Here is a 20343-nt window from a genome sequence, read left to right as displayed (position 1 = left end):
GGCTGGAGAAGAAGGAATCTAATAGAAGAGTAGAGTGCACCATGGAGAAAGGGAAGGAAGAGGGACACCATGGGGGGGTAATAGACAGATGAAGGGAAAAGGAAAGGTAAGAGGGGCACCAAAGAGAGGAATTAAAGAAGGGGGAGGGGGAGGGGGAAAAGTTACCAGAGGTTGGAGCAATCAATGTTCATGTCATCGGGTTGGAGGCTATCCAGATGGTAATATGAGCTGTTGCTCCTCCAAGCCGAGAGTGGCCTCACTGTGGACCACATTTTCGCATGGGAATGGCAATTAAAATTAAAATAGTTGGCCATCGGGAAATCCTGCCTTTGTGGATGGAGCAAAGGTCTGCAGTAACTTTTGTGAGGAAAGGAAACAGTGTTTTGTGTTCACATCTTCTCATAATCGGCACATGGTGGATATATGCATCCACCACATCCTTGTGCCTATTCTATCTCAGACCTCTAAAGTGACCAAGCATCCATGTTGAATGGAATACATTGATCTTTAATTGTAACTGACACTGCTCATCAAATTTAACTGTACTTACATTTTCTTCTCTTTGAACTTTTGTTTCACATGCAGCATCTTTATTCCCCCCCCACCCCCCCATCGCCAATGTGATTTTCCCATTGGTCACATCTTCCTCTCCCTAGATTTATGTGTTCCATGGAGATCACTCTCAGTAATTCCCTAGTCCTCTAATTCCTTTCCCAGCCTCCCTCCATGTCCTGTCTGCCTCCTGACCTCACCTATTTCCACGTACCACTTCTGTCCCACCCCTTCCTTTCCCTTGTCCATCCCTTCTCTCTCAGTCCTGAGCCAGGGTCTCGACCCAAAATGTCAGCAAATGAATTTTGTTCACTGAGTTCTTCCAGCATTCTGTTTTTGCTCCAGATTCCAGCATCTGCAGTCCCATTTGTTTTCATGCTTGTGCATTCTTGGCAAAGTACTTATTGACAAGTTTCTAATGCAGTAATCAGAACAGCAAATAAGGTTTATTTCTTAACTGTTTACTTTAAGTTTTCCACCGAGCAATTGCTGCTCTCATGCATTTGTGTGTATTAATCTTCCCATGAACACCTGGGATGTAGTTTAGCAGCAACTCAAAGCCTTCGCCTGTTAGTTGCCTTTGCCTTAGTGGTTTGAATCCATTGCACATACTGCTATAGAGGGATGCAACACAGAAACCGGCTCTTCAGCCAAATCCATTATTGTCACCCAAGTTGTCTACTGAAGTTGCTTATCTGCTATCGACCTTCCATTTGCCTGAATTTTGACCATATCCATCCAAAGCTTTCCTATCTGAGTATCTGTCCAGATGTATTTGAATCATAATTGTTCCTGACTCTACCATTATTTTTCTAGCAGCTTGCTAAATACACCAGCCTCTGCGTGAAATATGCAGGCTCACTTTAAATCTTTCTCTTTCTTACCTTAAAACTATTCAATATAGAAGATTCCCCAACTCTTGGAATAACAGGTTGGAGGAGTCTTCTCTGGTGATAGGTTTATATAATGAAATAATAACAGTTATTTGTTATTTTAATAACAATTCTAATTTTTATTATAACAATTGTTATTTTTGGTAATAACAATTATCACAAATCTGTTTTTTTTTAAACTGTTTCAGAATTTTGAGAGCATGGGTTTTTAGTGCTATTTTGTACTTTTCCTCCTTTTTAGCTCTTAAACCTTGGTATAAAAGATTTTTTTTCCATATTATCAGGTATACAATGAACAGATTCATGACCTGCTTGAACCTAAAGGCTCACTGGCTGTGAGAGAGGACCCTCAGAAAGGAACAGTTGTTCAGAGGCTAAGCTTCCATCAGGTGGGAGTCATAAACCCAATGGTGTTTGTTCGTGCTCTACTGCTGATAATCATTGCTATGCCGTTGGATAGCATCGGTCTAATTATTACCAAAGCATGTTATATGTCCAAAGCATGTTATATGTTCATTAATGGCTAAGGGAAAAAGGAATTCATTATGTAATTTTTAAATTAGAATTTGTTTTTGCATATCAGTAGATTTGCAGACAGTGTTAAATCATTTTCAAGCAATGCTTGCCAAAATTTACAGAACAATATAAATTTAGGATTCTTTTTTGTATTCTCACAAAGTATGAGCTCTCACTTATAATGGTTATAATGTTAAATAGAATTGGCTCTTATCTGGAAGGACAGAGAAATACAAATATGTGGAATTTGTTGCCACAGGCAGCTGCAGAGGCCGAGTCTTTATGTATATTTAAGGTAGAGGTTGATAGATTCTTGGTTGGTCAGGACATGAAGGGATATGTTGGGGGGGGGCGCGGGTAGAGGCAAGAAATTGGAGTTGAGAGGAAAATTGGATTAGCCTTGATGAAATAGTGGAGCAGACTTGATGGACCAAATGGCCTAATTCTGCTCCTGTCTTTTCTGGATCTGGATGTTTATGTTTTTCCTCTGTCTTTTAAACTAATGGCAGAACCTTGACTAGACCACGTGTTGAACACTCCTGATTTCCTTGTTATAGAGATATAGGAGAAAGTGCAAACAAGATTTGCAGAAAGGCAGTGGTGATTATCTCTATTGGAAATAGGTTGAGGTTAATTTTCCTCAAAAGAAAACCAAGACAGACCCAAATAAATACTTCAAGATTCTGAAAGTTTGATGAAGTAAATCTTTTCCTTGCAGATGATTGCAAAAGCATTAACCATAAATATTAATTAATCACCATTAAATCCAATCAAGACCTAAAATCTTTAAAGCTCATGTTTATAATGTACAATTGTTGTGATGTAGAGTAGTCAGAGATAAATAGCTAAGATTCATTCCTGGAGAGCTGGTGAATCCCTCAAGAACTGATGATGTTAGAGCAAGAGGCAGGAGACATCTGTGAAGAGAATAACAAGATTTTTTTCCAACAGCTTTATCAAATCCTCACTACACTGACTCAACCTGCACAAGGTTTCCCAATCCCCTTTGCACCTCACATTTTTGAATTTTCTCTCCATTTAGAAAATAGTATGTACCTTTATTTCTTCTACCAAAGTGGATGACCTTACTCTTCCCGACAATGTTATTCCATCTGCCACTTCTTTGCCCATTCTCCTAATCTGTTTAAATCCTTCTATAGCCACTTTGCTTCCTCAAAACTACCCCTCCACCTACCTTTGAATCATCTGCAAACTTGGCAACCAAGCCATCAATTCTGTCATCCAAGTCACTGACATATAACGTAAAAAGAGACTGTCCCAACACAGACCCCTGTGGATCACCAATAGTCACTGGCAGCCAACCAGAAAAGTCTCCCTTCATTTCCATTCTTTGCCCCCTGCCAGTCAGCCAATGCTCTATGCATGCTTGTATCTTTCCTGTAATACCAATGGCTCTTTACTTGTTAAGCAGCCTCAGGTGTAGGACCTTGTCAAAGGCCTTGTGAAAATCCAAGTACACCACATCCACTAATTCTCCTTTGTCTATCTTGCTTGTTATTCATTTCGGGCCCCTTATCTAAGAAAGGATGTGCTGACATTGGAGAGGGGTCAAAGGAGGTTCACAAAAATGATTCCGGGAATGAAAAGTTTATCATATGAGGAGTATTTGATTACTGGCTCTGGGCTTGTACACACTGGAATTTAGAAGAATAGTTAGGGGGTGGTTCTCATTGAAACCTATTGAATGTTGAGAGGCCTAGATAGAGTGGGATGTGGAGAGGATGTTTCTTATAGTGGGGGAGTCTAGGTCCAGAGGGCACAACCTCAGAATAGAGAGTCATCCATTTGGAACGGAGATGAGGAGGAACCGATTTAGCCAGTGGGTTGTGAATCTGTGGAATTCGTTGCCACAGGCAGCTGTGAAAGCCAGGTCATTGGGAGATTAAGATGGAGGTGGATAGATTCTTGATTTGTCAGGGCATGAAACGATATGGGGAGAAGGCAGGGGAATGCGGTTGAGAGGGAAATGGATCAGCCAAGATCAATGGTGGAACAGACTCAATGGGCCGAATAGCCTAATCCTGCTCCTCTGTCTTAAGGTCTTATTTTAACAGTGTCCTTTTTCCAAATTGTAAATATTCCATTGCATTTTCCAAATGTTCAGGGATCTTCCACTTTCAATGTTCTGAGACTGCTGCTAGTTGTGACTTTTCAGTGATTGAAATGTGTAAAACAATGTGCCCTTTCTTACGCTTCTGCTATAAGTATTTGTCTTTTGCCAATTAAACAGATAGTTTATGACACTGTTCTAATTACATTGAAACAGCCATTTATTGAGTAGAACGTGGCCCTTAAGGATGTAGATGTTCAGCAACATTTGTAAATTAAAGGTCATAAGATATTCAATAAAAACAAAACTCAAATCACCCATGATGCTTCAAGTGAATTATGAAAGTCACAAACATGACCATATTTGGTTAATTTTTTTTATTAAAAAGGAAATTCACTTGTAACCATTGGTCACTGTGTGAGGTGGACAGGCACAGCATCAAAACTTGTGGCTCAAGTAAGGAAGCCTTTAAGCAACTACTAAACTTGCTTTATTTATAACAGATCAGAGAAATTGACGTTCAATGTTTATTAAGAGAGTTTATCTGAACTTTTATAAAATATCACATCAACCTGATGAGATAGTTAATCAGTTAATATTGTAGATAAGATACTATAATTGTTGATATCATTGACTTGATGGAATGGGGAGAAAGGCAGATACCAGTAGTACTTACTAATTCTCGAACATGCAAAGACAGCTTTTGGCACATTAGCCTTCATAAATCAGACTAGTGAATACAGGAGTTGGGATGTTATGTTGAAATTTTATAAGATGTTGGTGAGGCCAATTTTGGAGTATTGTGTATAGTTCTGGTCACCTACCTACAGGATAGATATCGGTAAAATCGAAAGCGTACAGAGAAAGTTTACGAGGATGTTGCTGGGTCTGGAGGACCTGAGTTATAGGGAAAACTTGAATAGGTTAGGACTTTATTCCTTGAGGCATAGGAGAATGAAGAGAGTCTTGATAGAGAGGTATAGATATATAAAATAAATAAAATTATGAGGGGTATAGTTAAGGTAAATGCAAGCAAGTTTTTTTTCCACTGAAGTTTGTGAGACTAGAACTAGAGGTCATAAGTTAAGGGTGATAATTGAAATATTTAAGGGGAACCTGACGGGGGATCTTCTTCACTCAGAGGATGGTATGAGTGCTGAATGAGCTGTCAGTGGATGGTGGCGGATATGGGCTTGACTGCATCATTTAAGAAAAGTTTGGATGGTTGGATGGGAGGGGTATGGAAGGCTGTGGTCCAGGGTGGGACTAGTCAGGATACCATTTTGCAATGGATTAGATGGGCTAAAGAGCCTGTTTCTGTGCTGTAGTGATCTACGACTCTATATATTAGAGTGTATTGCGGTATTTAATTTCAAAATAATATCTGTCACAAAGTTACATAAATTATTTTGGGAAAGGATTATTCCATTGTTAGGATGATAGGAGCTCATGGAAGGCTTGGTTCCAAACAATCTAAAACACTGCGAGCTGTTGAGAGATAGGATGCTGTGTGTTGTAAGATGATGTGGTGTCACAGTGGCCATAGAGGAGATAAAGGAGCATAGGATTTACCACCTGGTGATCTACAGAAAGAGAAGTTACTACTAGAGGGGATGGAATTAAAACTGAACAGCAGAGAAAGCCTGACTGAACAAAATATGGATGAGAAATTAAGAAATAAATTCATCATCACCATTGTCACATGTTTTATTCATTTGATCAGGAATTTGAAGCAACGGCAGAAACAGAAAGAGAGAGTGATTTAAACATGGAGTCAAAGGAACAATGGTAGGGAGTTGAGAGTTGACAGTACTCTGGACAGAGACCTATATTGGGGCGATGTGGTAATTTGGATTGAAAGAACTTTTTTGAACCAGGTTGTTGGCAGTGGATTTGAACAACAGATGCAAGTACCTTAGAAAAGGGAACTATTTATAATGTCATCCACTAAAAGGGCCAAGAAAGGTGGGTGTTGTGAGCAAGATGAGCTCAAGGTTTCCGTAACAGCAGATGGATGATAAACAGAAAGCTACAGGTGAAGCTTGATGAAGGGTCATGGCTTGAAATGTCTGTTGTTTATTCCTCTTCATAGATGCTGCCTGACCTGATGAGTTCCTCCAGAATTTTACATGTGTTACACTTAACAAAAACAGGGACTTAATTAATCATTTATTTGTTTTTGATTCACCCTGGATATATTTCTCAATTTTTACCTTTTTTGGCAAAACGGGCCAATTTCAGGTATTGAGAAGGTTAAAACTTTGAATCATCTTTTAGTCTATGGTTAACTGACAATAAAAATACCTGCACATTCATATACAGGCCTTCCCAGTGCATCTATATCCCATGAAAGAATATATTAAATAAAACATTGTTCAATTTTGATCAACATCTCACCAAGCAACACTAAAGTTCTGGTCATTTATTGAAAAGTCAGAATGTGTACCGTCTTGTGAATGTGAAGGAAACTTAATTTTCTGAGTTTAAGAAGTTGATTTTGTGTTGTTTTTCCTCTGACCTTCAGCCCAAGACTGCCAAAGAGCTTTTGGAGATGTTGGCAAATGGAAACCAGAACAGAACCCAGCATCCCACAGACGTCAATGCCACATCCTCGCGATCCCATGCGGTCTTTCAGGTCAAAACTGCTGAGGCCAAACTCAAGGGGCTGAAATAATTTATCTTTATCAATGTTTGAAAGTTGCATGCCATCCCTAGCACGTAGTTTGTAGGAGTATACATGTACAGTGGGAATTGGGAACATGTTTGTTTCATGATTGTTACTGAATCCAGTATTTGCACCTCACAATTTGCATCACCAAGTCATGTGAATTCAAATAGTCTCAGGTTTACTGCACAGCAGAGTTATTCTAAGCTTGCACATTAAACAGGGGCATCCGGAGGTATTGCTGCCAGGTGTACCCCCAAGGTAGATGCCAGTATTTACCAAGTTACTGCGAAGACAGTTAATTTTACTCTGCCTATTGAACAGGAAGCTCAAATGGGAAAGCAAAAACTTTGAGAATAGTGCATGTGAAAGTATTTGAAACCAAGAAAATTATATTATTATCAAGATGTAGTGTTGACTTAAAATCAAGTGTAAACTGCCGTCTGTGAGAAGTTTGTATGTTTTCCCCATGTCCATGTGGGCTATATCTGGATGCCCCAGTTTCTCGCCACATTCCAAAAGCCGTTCTTAAAATGTACTGTGTTCAGGATGACAGTCTAGGAAGCGAGGGCTGTGGTTGCAACACTTAATCAAACGTCTTTTCACATGTATGTATTTTGTTGTTATAAAATAGGTGTATGTAAAGCAGCAAGATCGTATTGCTAGCATCAGCAAGAATTTGCGGGTGGCTAAGATGTGCCTCATTGACCTGGCTGGGTCAGAGCGAGTTACTGCAACTAAGGCTCAAGGAGCACGGTTCAGGGAGGGAGCAAACATAAACCGTTCTCTACTTGCATTAGGAAATGTCATTAACGCACTGGCAGATGGCAAGGTAAGGCAGTTTATATCCTTTGAGAAGAAAAAAGCACTATCTAATTTTGTTTTGAAACAAAACCTGCCTCAAATTAAGCTGTATTACAACTCATGCTGCTACCTCTATGCAATCACTGTGGCTTCTTTTGTTTTAGCCAAGTAATTACAGACAAGCCAGATATTCCTTTCGTTGAAATCTGTGTTTCTTTAAGAGTTCTGCTGAAAATTTTAAACTGACTGGTGGAAAGTATAGGAGAAGAGGTGGTATGGTGATATCAGAGAGGTATTTTTAAATATAGAGTGGTGGGTGCATGGAATACGTTGCTGGGCTGGTGGTAGAGGCCCTAGGGACATTTAAGAGACTCTTAGATAAGCACATGGATGAAAGAAAAATGGAGGGCTATATGGAAGGGAAGGGTTAGATTGATTGTAGAGTAGGTTAAAAGGTCCGCACAACATCGTGGGCTGAAAGGCTTGTACTGTGTTCTAAAATCACTCAGAGTTTTATTAATTTGTGTAGTTTCATGAATGCAGATACCAAAATCAAATAAAAACTAGCCCAATGTTATTACACTGCTGTCTGTGTGACTTTCTATGTATTTAGCAGAGGCTATTGTACTCCCACAGGGCTGTCTTATGTTGTGTCTCCCAGAACACAGCTCTGAAGTCCTTCTGGAGGTCTCCAGTCAGCCAAATCAAATAAGAATTTTAAAAAATGAATCTTGGGCTGGGTAGGAATTAAACTGACACAACTTGTGTAAACTTTTAAGTATAAACATCATTAAAGCGATTCATTAGATTTATTGTGAGGACAAGTCTCTCATCCCATAAGGAGAGTCTGAAAGGAATGATTCCCTGTTTATGATATATTGCATTCCTTTTGCAGAGAAGTTTGAATTGAAAGTTCTATGGAAGTTTCTAACTGCTGCTGTTTTCTTTCATTTCTTTACCTACCAAGGGTAAAAAATCTCACATCCCTTACCGAGATAGCAAGCTAACCCGCCTCCTTAAGGACTCATTGGGGGGAAACTGCCATACGGTGATGATTGCCACTGTGAGTCCTTCAGCCAGCAGCTATGAAGATACATATAATACCTTAAAGTATGCGAATCGTGCTAAAGATATCAAATCTTCTGTAAGTTTATCTCCTAATGCTAAAAATGTCACAAACACAATTATTATTGTTTTACTATTTTCTACCAGTAAAAAAGTAACAGCAACTGTTTCTTTGATCGTTTTTTAATCAGCTTTCATCCGCAAATATGGCTTTCTTGCTTTTAGTAATCCAGGAACTAAGTTCAGGAGACTGAAAGCTTTATAAAACTCTACTTAGGCTGTATCTGGAGTAGCGGGTTCAGTTCTGGTTGCCCCATTGTAGGAAGGATGTCAAGGCTTTGGAGAGGTATAGGAGAGATTCATGCAGTAGAAGGCATGTTTTATATGGAGATGTTGGACAAACTTGATGTTTTCTCCAAGCATCAGAGGCTGAGGGGAGATCTGATAAAGATTTATAAGATCGAAAGGCATAGCCAGATCAGCCAGCCAGTATTTTCTTCCCAGGTTGGAAAAGTCTAATCTCAGAGGCATGCATTTAAGGTGACAGAGGTTAAATTCAAAGGAGATGTGCAGGGCATGTTTTTTTTTTACACAGTGTTGGGTGCCTGGAATGTGTTATCTTGTTGGTGGTGGAGTCAAATATGACAGAAACATTCAGGAAGCTCTAATATAGGCACGTGAATGTGCAGGGAATTGAGGGATGTGGACATTGTGTTGGCAGAAGAGATTAAATGGGCATGTGATTGCTAATTTAGGGCCTGTTCCTGTACTGTACTGTTCTAAGTTTTATGCAGACGATACAAAAGCTGGTGGAGTTGTGGGTAATGAGGAAGGTTGTCAAAGGATTCAGCAGATCAGTTGGAGAGATGACAGATGAAATTTAATGTGGACAAGTGTGAGGTGTTGCACTTTGAGAGGTCAGCTGCAAGAGAAAGTGTAGAGTGGATGGCAGGGGCCCATAGGAGTGATGATGTATAGAAGGATTTAGCTCCCTGAAAGTGGCAATACAAAAAAATTGGGTAGTGAAGGAAGCCTACTGCACACTTGCTTTCATCAGTCAGGATGTGGAGTTTAAGGGTCAGGAACTCCTATGGAGGTTGTACGAAACATTTGTTAGGTGTCATTTGCTTTCTTGTGTGCATTTCTGGTCACCGCATCACAGAAAGGATATGGAGGTTTTGAAAAGGGTGCAGAAGTGGTTCAGCAGAATGTTGCCCAAGTGTTAACCATTAGGAATGGTTGGACAAACTTGGACGGTTTTCTCTGGAGCATTGGAAGCCGAGGGACAAAGCATATAAAATTATGAAAAGCATAGAAAGGGTAAATAGTGTCTTCTTCCCCAGGTGCAAATGTCAGCTATTAGAGAGCATAGACTTAAGGTGAGAGAAGAAAAGTTTAAAGAAGATTTATAGGGCACTTTTTTTTTTACAGGGAACAGTAGGTGCCTTGAACAAGATGCTAGGGGAGGTGGTGGAAGCAGATGTGACTGTAACATTTAAAAGGCATTTAGACCAACACATGAAAAAGCAGACAATGGAGAGATACAGACTATATGCAGGCAGCTGGGATTATTTTAATTTGACGTCATAATCAGCAGAGGCATCTTGTGTCAAAGGGCCTGTTCCTGTGCTGTGCTGTGAAATTCCACTCATCCGTGCAGATTAGAACAGAGTGGTGCTGTCTTTTCTTCCTCTAAGGGAGCAATCTGACCAGTTTCTGACTGAGCCCTGCAACAGTCTAATGTTTGTCTAAATACTGGGCTGCATCCGTGGAAATAAAAGAAAACAATTATGAAACAAAAAATGAAGCAAGAAATTCCTTGAGGCATTTTCGTGTGCGATCTCATGAGTGAGTTACCGGGAATGGGAAATATGTTGGTGCAGTTGAGACATGCTTTAATAAAGGTAGGGTTGAACTCCATTGTAAAGGTCCGTCAGCTTAACTGCTAACCTGAGGCGTGCGTGATATAAAATGCACCTGATATTCCCTATGTACAGAGAAGCACAAAAAAATGTTTTAATCCTCAGCTTTCTGTTCCATTAACTTGCTGAATGCCAAGCAGAATAAGGCATTTCTTATTTTCAGAGCAGTAATTTACCGTGATAAAATAAGTCAAGTCCATTTTCTGTCATAAAATTTAGTGTTTATACTTGTGATTTGTAAAACATATCCTTCTACATGAATACTGAAGCAATTTGGCATCTATTTAATCTGACCTGCTCCTGAAGACAAATAATTTTTACAAATTGAAAGTAAATGCCAGAATTAAAGAAAAGAGAGCCACTCCAAGTGCTTTTCTGGTTTTACTTAATCTGTTTGTACACTTGTGTTTATTTTTCTGCTTAAATTTGATTAATTCAACATGGAAAAGGGTGAGAATTCAGTTTTAGACATTGATACTTTCTGTTTAGATCTTCTACTGTGAATTCTGCAGGGTTTCTGTGTTTAATACTGATCACCCGTTGTAGGAGAATAAAGCAGTTTTATGTACAAACTGACTTTTTCTCTGTTGCAGCTGAAGAGTAATATTGTGAGTTTGGACTGTCACATAAGCAAGTATGCAGCCATATGCGAGGAACTTCGCAGAGAGGCAAGTACTTTGACTTTTTTTAATCATCTGTTGTTTTCTGTCTTCCCCATTTATTCTCAGCCTGCAGATAGGATTCTCCTTCTTTTTGGATATCACCATACATTTTGTCTTTTTGCAATTGATAGATAGACCTATTTTTGCACTTTCTTCAAGAATTATATCAATTAAGTTTTGTAGTTCTTCCTCCGTACTTGCAATTAACACAGTGTCATCCGCATATCTGAAATTATTGATGTTTTCACCACCAACCTTGATGTCTCTTATTTTTTGTATTATTGTTTCACTGTACACATTAAATAAATCAGGGGAGAAAACACACCCTTGTCTAACACCTCTCTTGATTTTCGTAAACTGACTCACTTCTCCATCTATTCTTACAGCGGCAGTTTGTTCCCAGTGCAGATATCTGATTAGGTGGAGGTCTTTCAAATCTAGATCTAGAGTTTTCTGTAATATTTCAAATAACTTATTATGTTTTATTAACATAAAACAAGTAAAGAACTTTTGCTACTTAGGAAGCTGGGTGACATCAGATGGCAGGTGCGACTTGGACATCAAAAGCAGAATAGGGATGGCAAAAGACACCTTTACGAGAATGAAGAGTAAACTGACCAATACTAAACTAGGCATGACAACCCGCCTCAGAGTACTGAAATGTTATGTTTATCCAGTTATGTTATATGGCTCAGAATGTTGGACACTATCCAGTAACATGAGGAAACGAATTGTAGCAGCAGAGATGTGGTTTTTGAGGAGGATGCAAAGAATATCATGGATGAAACAAACATCTAATGAGGACGTCATGAACAGAGGAAACACAAAAGGAGAAATAATGTATGAGATCATGAAAAGGCAACGTAACTTCATTGGACATGTGATTAGGAAAGAGGAGTTAGAATGCACAGTAATTATGAGAGAGATTGAAGGGAAGAAAGCAAGAGGAAGACAAAGACAAATGATGATGGAGACAGCAGCCATGCATACCAATGAATTGATCCACTTGACCCGAAACAGGAGTGTGTGGGCCATGGCAATCAAAGCTCAAACTGGGCATGACACCTGATGAGGAAGATGAATCTTCTGTTAAACTCTAAATTGGACACTTCATTGTGGGCTGAACAGTTCAGGATCTGATTATCAGAAGGTTCCTATCCAGAACTGGTCAGCAGTGAGACAGAAGCCTGAATAGTTTTGCCTGAGTCATGGACTAATACCATAGAATGTAAAGGTGTTAATAGAGTTATAGTGTTTAAAAGAAAAAGTAGCAATAAGACAGAGCTTGGTTATCACAATTTCTTTGCAACACAGTGGTGCATGTATGGAACACCCTGCTGTGGTGGTGGTAGAGACAGATACATTAGGACACTTAAGAGACTCCTAGATAAGCACCTAGACGATAGAAAGATGGAGGGCTACTTGGGAGGGAAAGGTTAGATTGATCTTAGAGTAGGCTAAAAGGTCAGCACAACATAATGGGCCAAAATATCTGTACTGTGCTATCATGTTCTCTGTTCTATTATAAATGTTCTCATTACCATCTGTGTAAAGATATCAAATGCTTATCAAAAAGAAATACATTTCGAGCCAAGACATTTATTTCACCAGAACCTGACGAAGGATCTCCATAGATGCTGACTGACCTGCTGAGCTCCTCATTTTGTGTGTTACACTGGATCTCCGGCATCTGCAGAACCTCGTGGTTATTAACTTTGTGGTGCTCCATTGCATATTTTCCAGCATACAAAGAGGCCGAAAGGAGGGAGTATTTTAGCTCAGGTTTATACAGGCAAAAACGAATGTGCTTGCCAGATGGCAGAGGGCAATTAAAGGTAATCTGCTGCAGCCAATTAAGAATTCCTTGGAAGTCCTTGAGCTGAACACATCAGTTCATTTGAATCTGGTGGGAGACAGGGTTGCTGTATTAGCCCACAGATATCACTATTAGATCTGCTGCTCTTTAAGTCATCATGAAATAGCTCATTGTAGTGTTGAGTGATCTGCAGAGATATAATGTATGCAAGACTGTAGAGGGTGTTAAACTAGTACCATCATATCTTATGTGTTGTGGGAAAGGATAATTATTTCAAAAGGTATAGAGTTATGCATTTAGGCTTATTCATTGTTAAGTATGCAACCACCTTAAAGACAATGAAGGAAAAAAAATTCAGGGGTCATAATCTCTATAGATTCTTGATGAACTGTTGTGAGTCCATAACTGAAACATGTGAAGGATTTGGTTGGATTCACTATAAACAAAGCATACCATTTGTCTGCGATCTGAATGATATAATTGAGCATATTTTCCATTAACTACACACTTTACATTTCTTTAAATTCTACCCTTCCTTCTTCTCTCTTTTGTTAACCCATCAACTAATCCCACCCTGTCTAACCATCTCCACAGATCCCGTCCTCAAACAGAAAGTTAGCTTTTGAAACCTGTAAAAGAGTTCAGAAAACGTTTATTATAAAAACCAGCATGTAGTACAATTTCCATATTATAATAAATTGAAGTTTTGGTTCTTGGAAATTATGTCCAATATTTAGCTCCTGTGTAAAAGCTTCCATCATCCTCTGACTGACAAAACATGATCATTGGCTGAATCCGTAATGCAAAGTTAATTCAAATTATTTTCCCTGTTTCCCACACGTGACTCTTGTTCCATCCGCTGTAAAAGTGTTTCTTCCTCTGGTGAGACATGTTCTTCCCTTCATTAGCATCCGGCACTTTCACTACAACCTCCTATATAGTAAAGAATCTCGATTCACTTTTCTGTACATGCAAACTTCAGCGAAGCCATCTGGTGGTGTAGTGACATTTGCACTGGGCTTCAAGATCAGTGGTCCCTAGTTTGAATCTGGCCGGCTCCTTGCACGCTCTCCATCTGCGCTGGGTTGACATCAAGCTAGCAACTCGGCCTTGTGAAAAAACACAAAAACTTAAAGAAACGGCAAGGTTGCTGCCTGATGCTCTACGAGGTGGGGAGATGAACCAATTAAACTTTAGAGAGCTGTGACAGTGTTTCTTTATTCATCTTTTAAATTGTTAGGGCAACAGGTTCTGATGGACTATTTGTGCAATTCTCTAATTGTCCTTTTGCTCAGATTACTATGTTTTCACTCCAGTATTGCAACTTTCTTATTGCAAACTCATGTTTGCATGTGGGATTTGCAGAAGTTATACAGCAATTCCTTTGTTTACAAATAGTAGTGTGTTGCTTAAACGTGTGGACCTTTCAGAATACCATGATCTGTTTTGTTATTTAGAACAGGGTCAGGTTTGAGTATTTTTGTTTTTCTCTAGCTGCTTATTCCTATCTCCCCAACCGGAAAAAAAAAACTTACAAAACTTGGTTCAATTTAACCTTTGAACATGATGAATAGCTGGAATTAAGTTCCAGGCTTCGGGCTCTTCTATGGGAAGGTGTATTTTCTCTGTTATGTTCAAGATGATAATGTAAACGGTACGGCTAACTAAAGTACCAAGATTAGAAGTGATTGTTGTAAAGGCATTGTAAGTTGCATTAAAGAATATGCTCCTTTCCAAAATGTTTTGTTTATCGATGTTTCATTTCATGGAACAAATTGAGTTGTGGAGTACACACTGTTGAAGAGAACCCTTTATTCTTTAAGACTGCATGCAATACCTTTCAGTTGAACTGCCATTACCAGATAAGCAGTAATCCCCACAATCAAGGAGATGGTTTCTGTGATGATTTTCCATAGAATTGTTGAACCAAAAGGATTTCTCTCTTCCTTGTTAATGTCGGCATTAAAATTAAGCCCAGCTATCAAGCTCAAACTAGATGTTCTGCTCATCAGCACTGCTGTCATTTATTATATCCTTTTTGAGATGAGAAACCTCAGTTCTTGGGCGTGCCTGAGGGAAGGGGAGAGGGAGCGATTGTGTGTGGCTGTCCTCTGTGGAATTTTATTCAGAACATTGCCTGCAGCTCCTGGGCAGTAACAAATTCTTATGTGATTAGCCACAACCAAACTGAGTTAAATGGACAGTAACTGACTCTCTTGGAATCTTCTTTGTCCGCAGGTCACACAATTAAAAGACAAGTTGAAGGCTTATGAAGAAGGGAACTGTGCCATTACCAGGAGTGACCCAAGTACAGCCCAAGCCATGCTGTCCAGTCAACAACAGGGGTAGGATGCCTAGATTTACTTAAATTAGACCCTTTTATAAGATTGAACAGATTAATCTTAACAATTGTTTCAGACTTCAAAGGCAGTTTATTGCAAGCTAGCTAAGTGTCATTAATTCCTCATGCTCCAAATAGTCCTGTTCATTTCTGTAATGCTGGGTTAATTCAGGAACAATGCAATTTGCAAAGCATCTACATACTTAATAGGTATTGCAAAGAAGTCATGAGAGGAATCCATTCCATTGGATTTCATGCTCCTGATTAAATAACTTCATTACCCTAATTCTCTTCATTTTATTCTCTAGACAGATAAATTATACAACTGCACACAAATGTTTGTATTAAACCTCAATCATCCAGCAATCCATCACTCAGATGCAGCATAGATTGATTTGTGCAGAGATGATTAGTAAGGGTTCCTGAATGAAAGGTCTCAGCCTGAAATGTTGACTCTTTATTCTTTTCCATAGATGCTGCCTGACTTGCTGAGTTCCTCCAACATTTTGTTACATTTTAAGCCTATCATGTGTATTTTGGAACTGAAAATTTTATAAATGTTTCAGGAACTTGAAACACTGTATTATGCCTGGGCTCTTCTGAAATGCTCAACAATGTTAGCTTATCTCTAATGGCCGACACTGCTTTCTAGTGCTGGATGTTGTTTACGGCATGGTGTTCTGCAGTTGGTGGTCGAGCAGCTGATGCTAGAGAATAAAAATAGAAATGTACCTCGAACATATTGACCATGATACTGATCTAAACGAACGCAATTTGCCCACAATAGGAGTGTGTCGCTTTACTTGTTTGGTATTCTGATAGCTGTCTAAATGCCTTTTAAATATTGTTATTGTATCTGCCTCCACCACCCCTCTTGTTCCAGATAATCTCCGTGGAAAACCTTACACATCGGATCTCCTTTAAACCTTTTTCCTCTCAGAGGTCTGTGCCCTCTGGTTCTAGACTCCCCTAACCTGGGAAGATGACTATTACTATCTACCCTATGATGCCCTTCATAATTTTGTAAACCTCTAAAGTTCCTACGTTCCAGTGAGGACAAACCCGGCCTATCCAATCTCTCTTTATAATCCAGCAATCTATTCCAGGCAACATCCTGATGAATCTCTGCACTCTCTCTATTGCTGCTTCATCATTCCTGTGGTGCAGCATCCAGAACTGTAAATGCAGTCTACTCATGTTTTGTCCAGCTGCAGCATGACATCCCAACTCTTATTTTCAAAGCCTCGCCCAGTGAAGGCAAGCATACCAAAAGTCTTTTTCACTGTCCTATCCATCTATGTCTGCACTTTCAAGGAACCATGGACTTAGATCCAAGATCTCTCTGTACATAAACGCTCCTAAGATCGTTGCCATTTACTGTATAGTTCCTACCAGAATTTGACCTGCTGGGGTGCATTACCTGGCACTTGTCTGGATTAAAGAAATATTGATAGGATTTGTGTTTCAAACCTCACACTTGGACAATGTAGCTGTGTAAATTGTAAACATATAGAAGAATCACCTGCAGCTGGAATTTTCGATGAAACTAGATGCAAGTTTTAATTGGCAGAATCTATATAAATCAGCAACACTTTGCATTTATCTGGCACTTTCCATGACCTCAGGACACCCATTCTACCCCATGGGCAACTGTCTCACAAAAGTGAGCCCCCTTAAGCAGCAACTAACAATGACCATGTAATTTTAGTTGCTTAGGAAGTTAATATTGCATGATACTATCTGTTATCCTTCAAAAAGGTGTCTCGACAACTTGTATATCCAGCCTGAAAAGGCATTGGCTGTGTAACCTCCTCTAAGTCAGGACACCTGATGGTTCAGCACTCTTACACTGCTGTACTGAAATGTCAGCCTGGATTTTGTGCTCAGGTTTCTGGAATGGGACTTGAACCCACAATCTTTTAGCTTAAGGGCAACTGATACCCAACCGATGGAAATGTGGAGCACATGATTGCTTCACTGCTAAGTGAAGCCTGACGGATGCAGTAGATTCTAAAAACAAAGTTATGGATCCAGACTAACGTATGGTTCCCTCGAAGATTTGTTGAGTTTATTTCCTGTGTTCGCATAAAGGGTAAAGAAAAGTTTGAAGCATGCTGGCAAAGTAAATACAGAGTATTCATCAGTAGGTTGGCTGGCAATAAGCTGTTTGCTTTCAGTATAATGTAGTGTGATGTTAATAATTTAGTCTTAGCTGAATCCATTGAAACTATCAACAGGTACACTTGGTGATTGTCCTGCCAATGGAAGAGGGTTTTTGGCAACTAAATTTCTAGTTCCAGTTTAGTAAGAAATTACTTAATTGTATAAAAACATTGTTCCCACTGAGGACTTGCCTTCTACTGCTTTCAGCTGATCTCTGACCTCGTGGAAATGAAAGAAGGGATGTTTCAAAGCTCCTGCAGTGGAGAAACCTATAAATCATGAGATGGCAACCTATAAAAACCTGTTAGGAACTGGAAATTTCACTGACCATTTCAAGTTTTCTTTATAATGCAGAATGTTTCATTCGTGATTTGGAATGAGAGGATAATAAGATGTACTTTTTCGATTTTTGTTTTAAAAAGAGTTTAATTCTGAGGGTACAGAATACTTTACATATTTATGAACGGACATGGATAGGCACTCACTCGCTCCAAGTCCGCACATATTTTGATATGCATGTGATACATAAATCTGAATTTGACAGCTGAGAAGAGATTTGATAGTGTAAAAGGATCTAGTGCTTTTCCAGTGTATATAACTAATAAACTCTTCTCCGGGCTTCCAGCTGGGTACAGTTATCGATTATAATTCGTGTTTTGATGATAACTGCTATCTTCATCAGGGATGATGCCTCGGCATGTCTAGTCTGGTGGTATTGATACTCCTGTGGCCCATCCCTCCTGATTGGTTAATCCTCATCCAATCAGGATTCTGCTCTTCCACCTTGTTTACAATTGAATTCCAGTTCTTATGAATTCCACTTTTAATAAAAACAAAGGTCTCGCTCTAAGTAAGAATTGGAATACAATTGTATCAAAAAGCAGAGGACATAGATGTAAAATTTTAGACTAAAGGAAACAAGGGGGAATGTAAGAATAACCATATTTACATGAAGAGCAGCTATGAACTGGAATTGGCTAACTGAGGAATGGTGTAAACAGAATCAATCAGGACTTTAGAAGGAGAATTGAGTAGGCACTTGAGAGAGAATAATTTTCAGAGCGACGGGGAAAAATTGGGAAATAGGACTGGAGGGATTACTGTGTTCTAGGATTTGGCATAGACTTGAAGTTGAATACTCTTCTGTGCTGTAATAATTTAATAATTTACAGTTTCATTGCTTTCTTAGGAAACATTGTCTCAACCCAACGCACATTTCCACCTATTTCCAGTCTCTGAGTGAATTTTTCACTTCCATGGACGTCAGTCCCACTGAGGTAGTTGAAAACAAGTAGCACTTCCTACATGCAAACAAAGATTTTATATTTTCAAGCAAATTAATTCAAATAAACAAGAAAGGGATATTATTTCCATCAGCTTAAATTTTGCTTTAAGATGTTGGTGTCAAATTGTACATTAGCTAAATTTACAGAAGACACAACACAGAGAACAGTAGTCAAAGACAAAATTTGGTGGAATTGTGCAGTCATGGGGTAGAATAAAACTGATGCAGAGAAGTGGAAAATGACTTGTTTGCCAGAATGGTTGAGAGCCAATATACACTAACTGGCACTGAAGGACGTGCAGGAACATAGCTGTACAAAGGCAGATTGAAAAAGTGATTTATTAGTCATAAGAGTTCCTAGGCTGCTCATACAGACGGTACATAGTGCAAAGTGAAATTGTTATATTGAACCATCATGGTAGATTACATGTAGATCAAATATATCGTAGCAGAATGTTTAAATCACTGGACTAATATCTTCAGGCCAGGACAACTGGCATCTCAGAATTCCTTCATAGCAGCTGAAATTGGAAATTTTTAATTAAACAAATATTAGACCATAAGACATTGGGGGATGTCTCATATGTGCTTGCTGTCTTAAGTGCGATTTCTATCTTATATGTGCAATGTGTGCTCGTGCCTTGTATAATCGTTGGTACTTTGTCCCAGAGTAATGCTGTTTCATTTGGCTATATTCATGGGTATTCATGTATGGTCAAGTGACAATTAAACTTGAACTTGAGAATTAAACTACTTGACCCATCAAGTCTGCTCTACCATTCCATTACAGCTGATTTATTATCCCTCTCAACTCCGTATCCCTGCTTTCTCTCTATAACCAATAATGCCATTGCTAGTCAAGAACCTATCAACCACAGCTTTAAATATAATTGTCTTGCACAGCCATCTGTGGCAATGAACTCCACAGATTTACCACAAATAAGACCATAAGACAAAGGAGCAGAAGTCGGCTATTCGGCCCATCGAGTCTGCTCCGCCATTTTATCATGAGCTGATCCATTCTCCCATTTAGTCACACTCCCCCACCTTCTCACCATAACCTTTGATGCCCTGGTTACTCAGATACCTATCAATCTCTGCCTTAAATACACCCAATGATTTGACCTCCACTGCTGCCCATGGCAACAAATTCCATAGATTCACCACCCTCTGACTAAAAAAAATTTCTTTGCATTTCTGTTCTGAATGGGCGCCCTTCAATCCTTAAGTCGTGCCCTCTCGTACTGGACTCCTCCATCATGGGAAAGAACTTTGCCACATCCACTCTGTCCATGCCTTTTAACATTCGAAATGTTTCTATGAGGTCTCCCCTCATTCTTCTAAACTCCAAGGAATACAGTCCAAGAGCGGACAAACGTTCCTCATGTTAACCCTCTCATTCCCGGAATCATTCTAGTGAATCTTCTCTGTACCCTCTCCAACGTCAGCACATCCTTTCTTAAATAAGGAGACCAAAACTGCCCACAGTACTCCAAGTGAGGTCTCACCAGCGCCTTATAGAGCCTCAACATCACATCCCTGCTCCTATACTCTATTCCTCTAGAATTCGCCTTCTTCACTACCGACT

General features: G+C 39.3%; 1 protein-coding gene across 5 annotated transcripts in view; it reads left to right on the top strand.

Annotated features, from left to right (window-relative positions):
• LOC134353932 (kinesin-like protein KIF18A) overlaps positions 1-20343 on the top strand; it is a 118929-nt gene that overhangs the window by 32095 nt on the left and 66491 nt on the right. For all 5 annotated transcript variants that reach the window (XM_063062489.1, XM_063062488.1, XM_063062485.1 and 2 more), the window contains 6 exons: positions 1730-1834; positions 6557-6667; positions 7332-7529; positions 8469-8645; positions 11082-11156; positions 15205-15311. In XM_063062489.1, coding sequence (XP_062918559.1) covers positions 1730-1834; positions 6557-6667; positions 7332-7529; positions 8469-8645; positions 11082-11156; positions 15205-15311 — 773 coding nt within the window. The remainder of the gene's footprint in view (positions 1-1729; positions 1835-6556; positions 6668-7331; positions 7530-8468; positions 8646-11081; positions 11157-15204; positions 15312-20343) is intronic.

Source organism: Mobula hypostoma, chromosome 11 (assembly GCF_963921235.1).
Source record: "Mobula hypostoma chromosome 11, sMobHyp1.1, whole genome shotgun sequence".
NCBI classification, from domain to species: Eukaryota; Metazoa; Chordata; class Chondrichthyes; order Myliobatiformes; family Myliobatidae; genus Mobula; species Mobula hypostoma.
The sequence above is the reverse complement of the archived record's forward strand: the minus strand, read 5'-3'. Positions and strand labels throughout refer to the sequence as shown.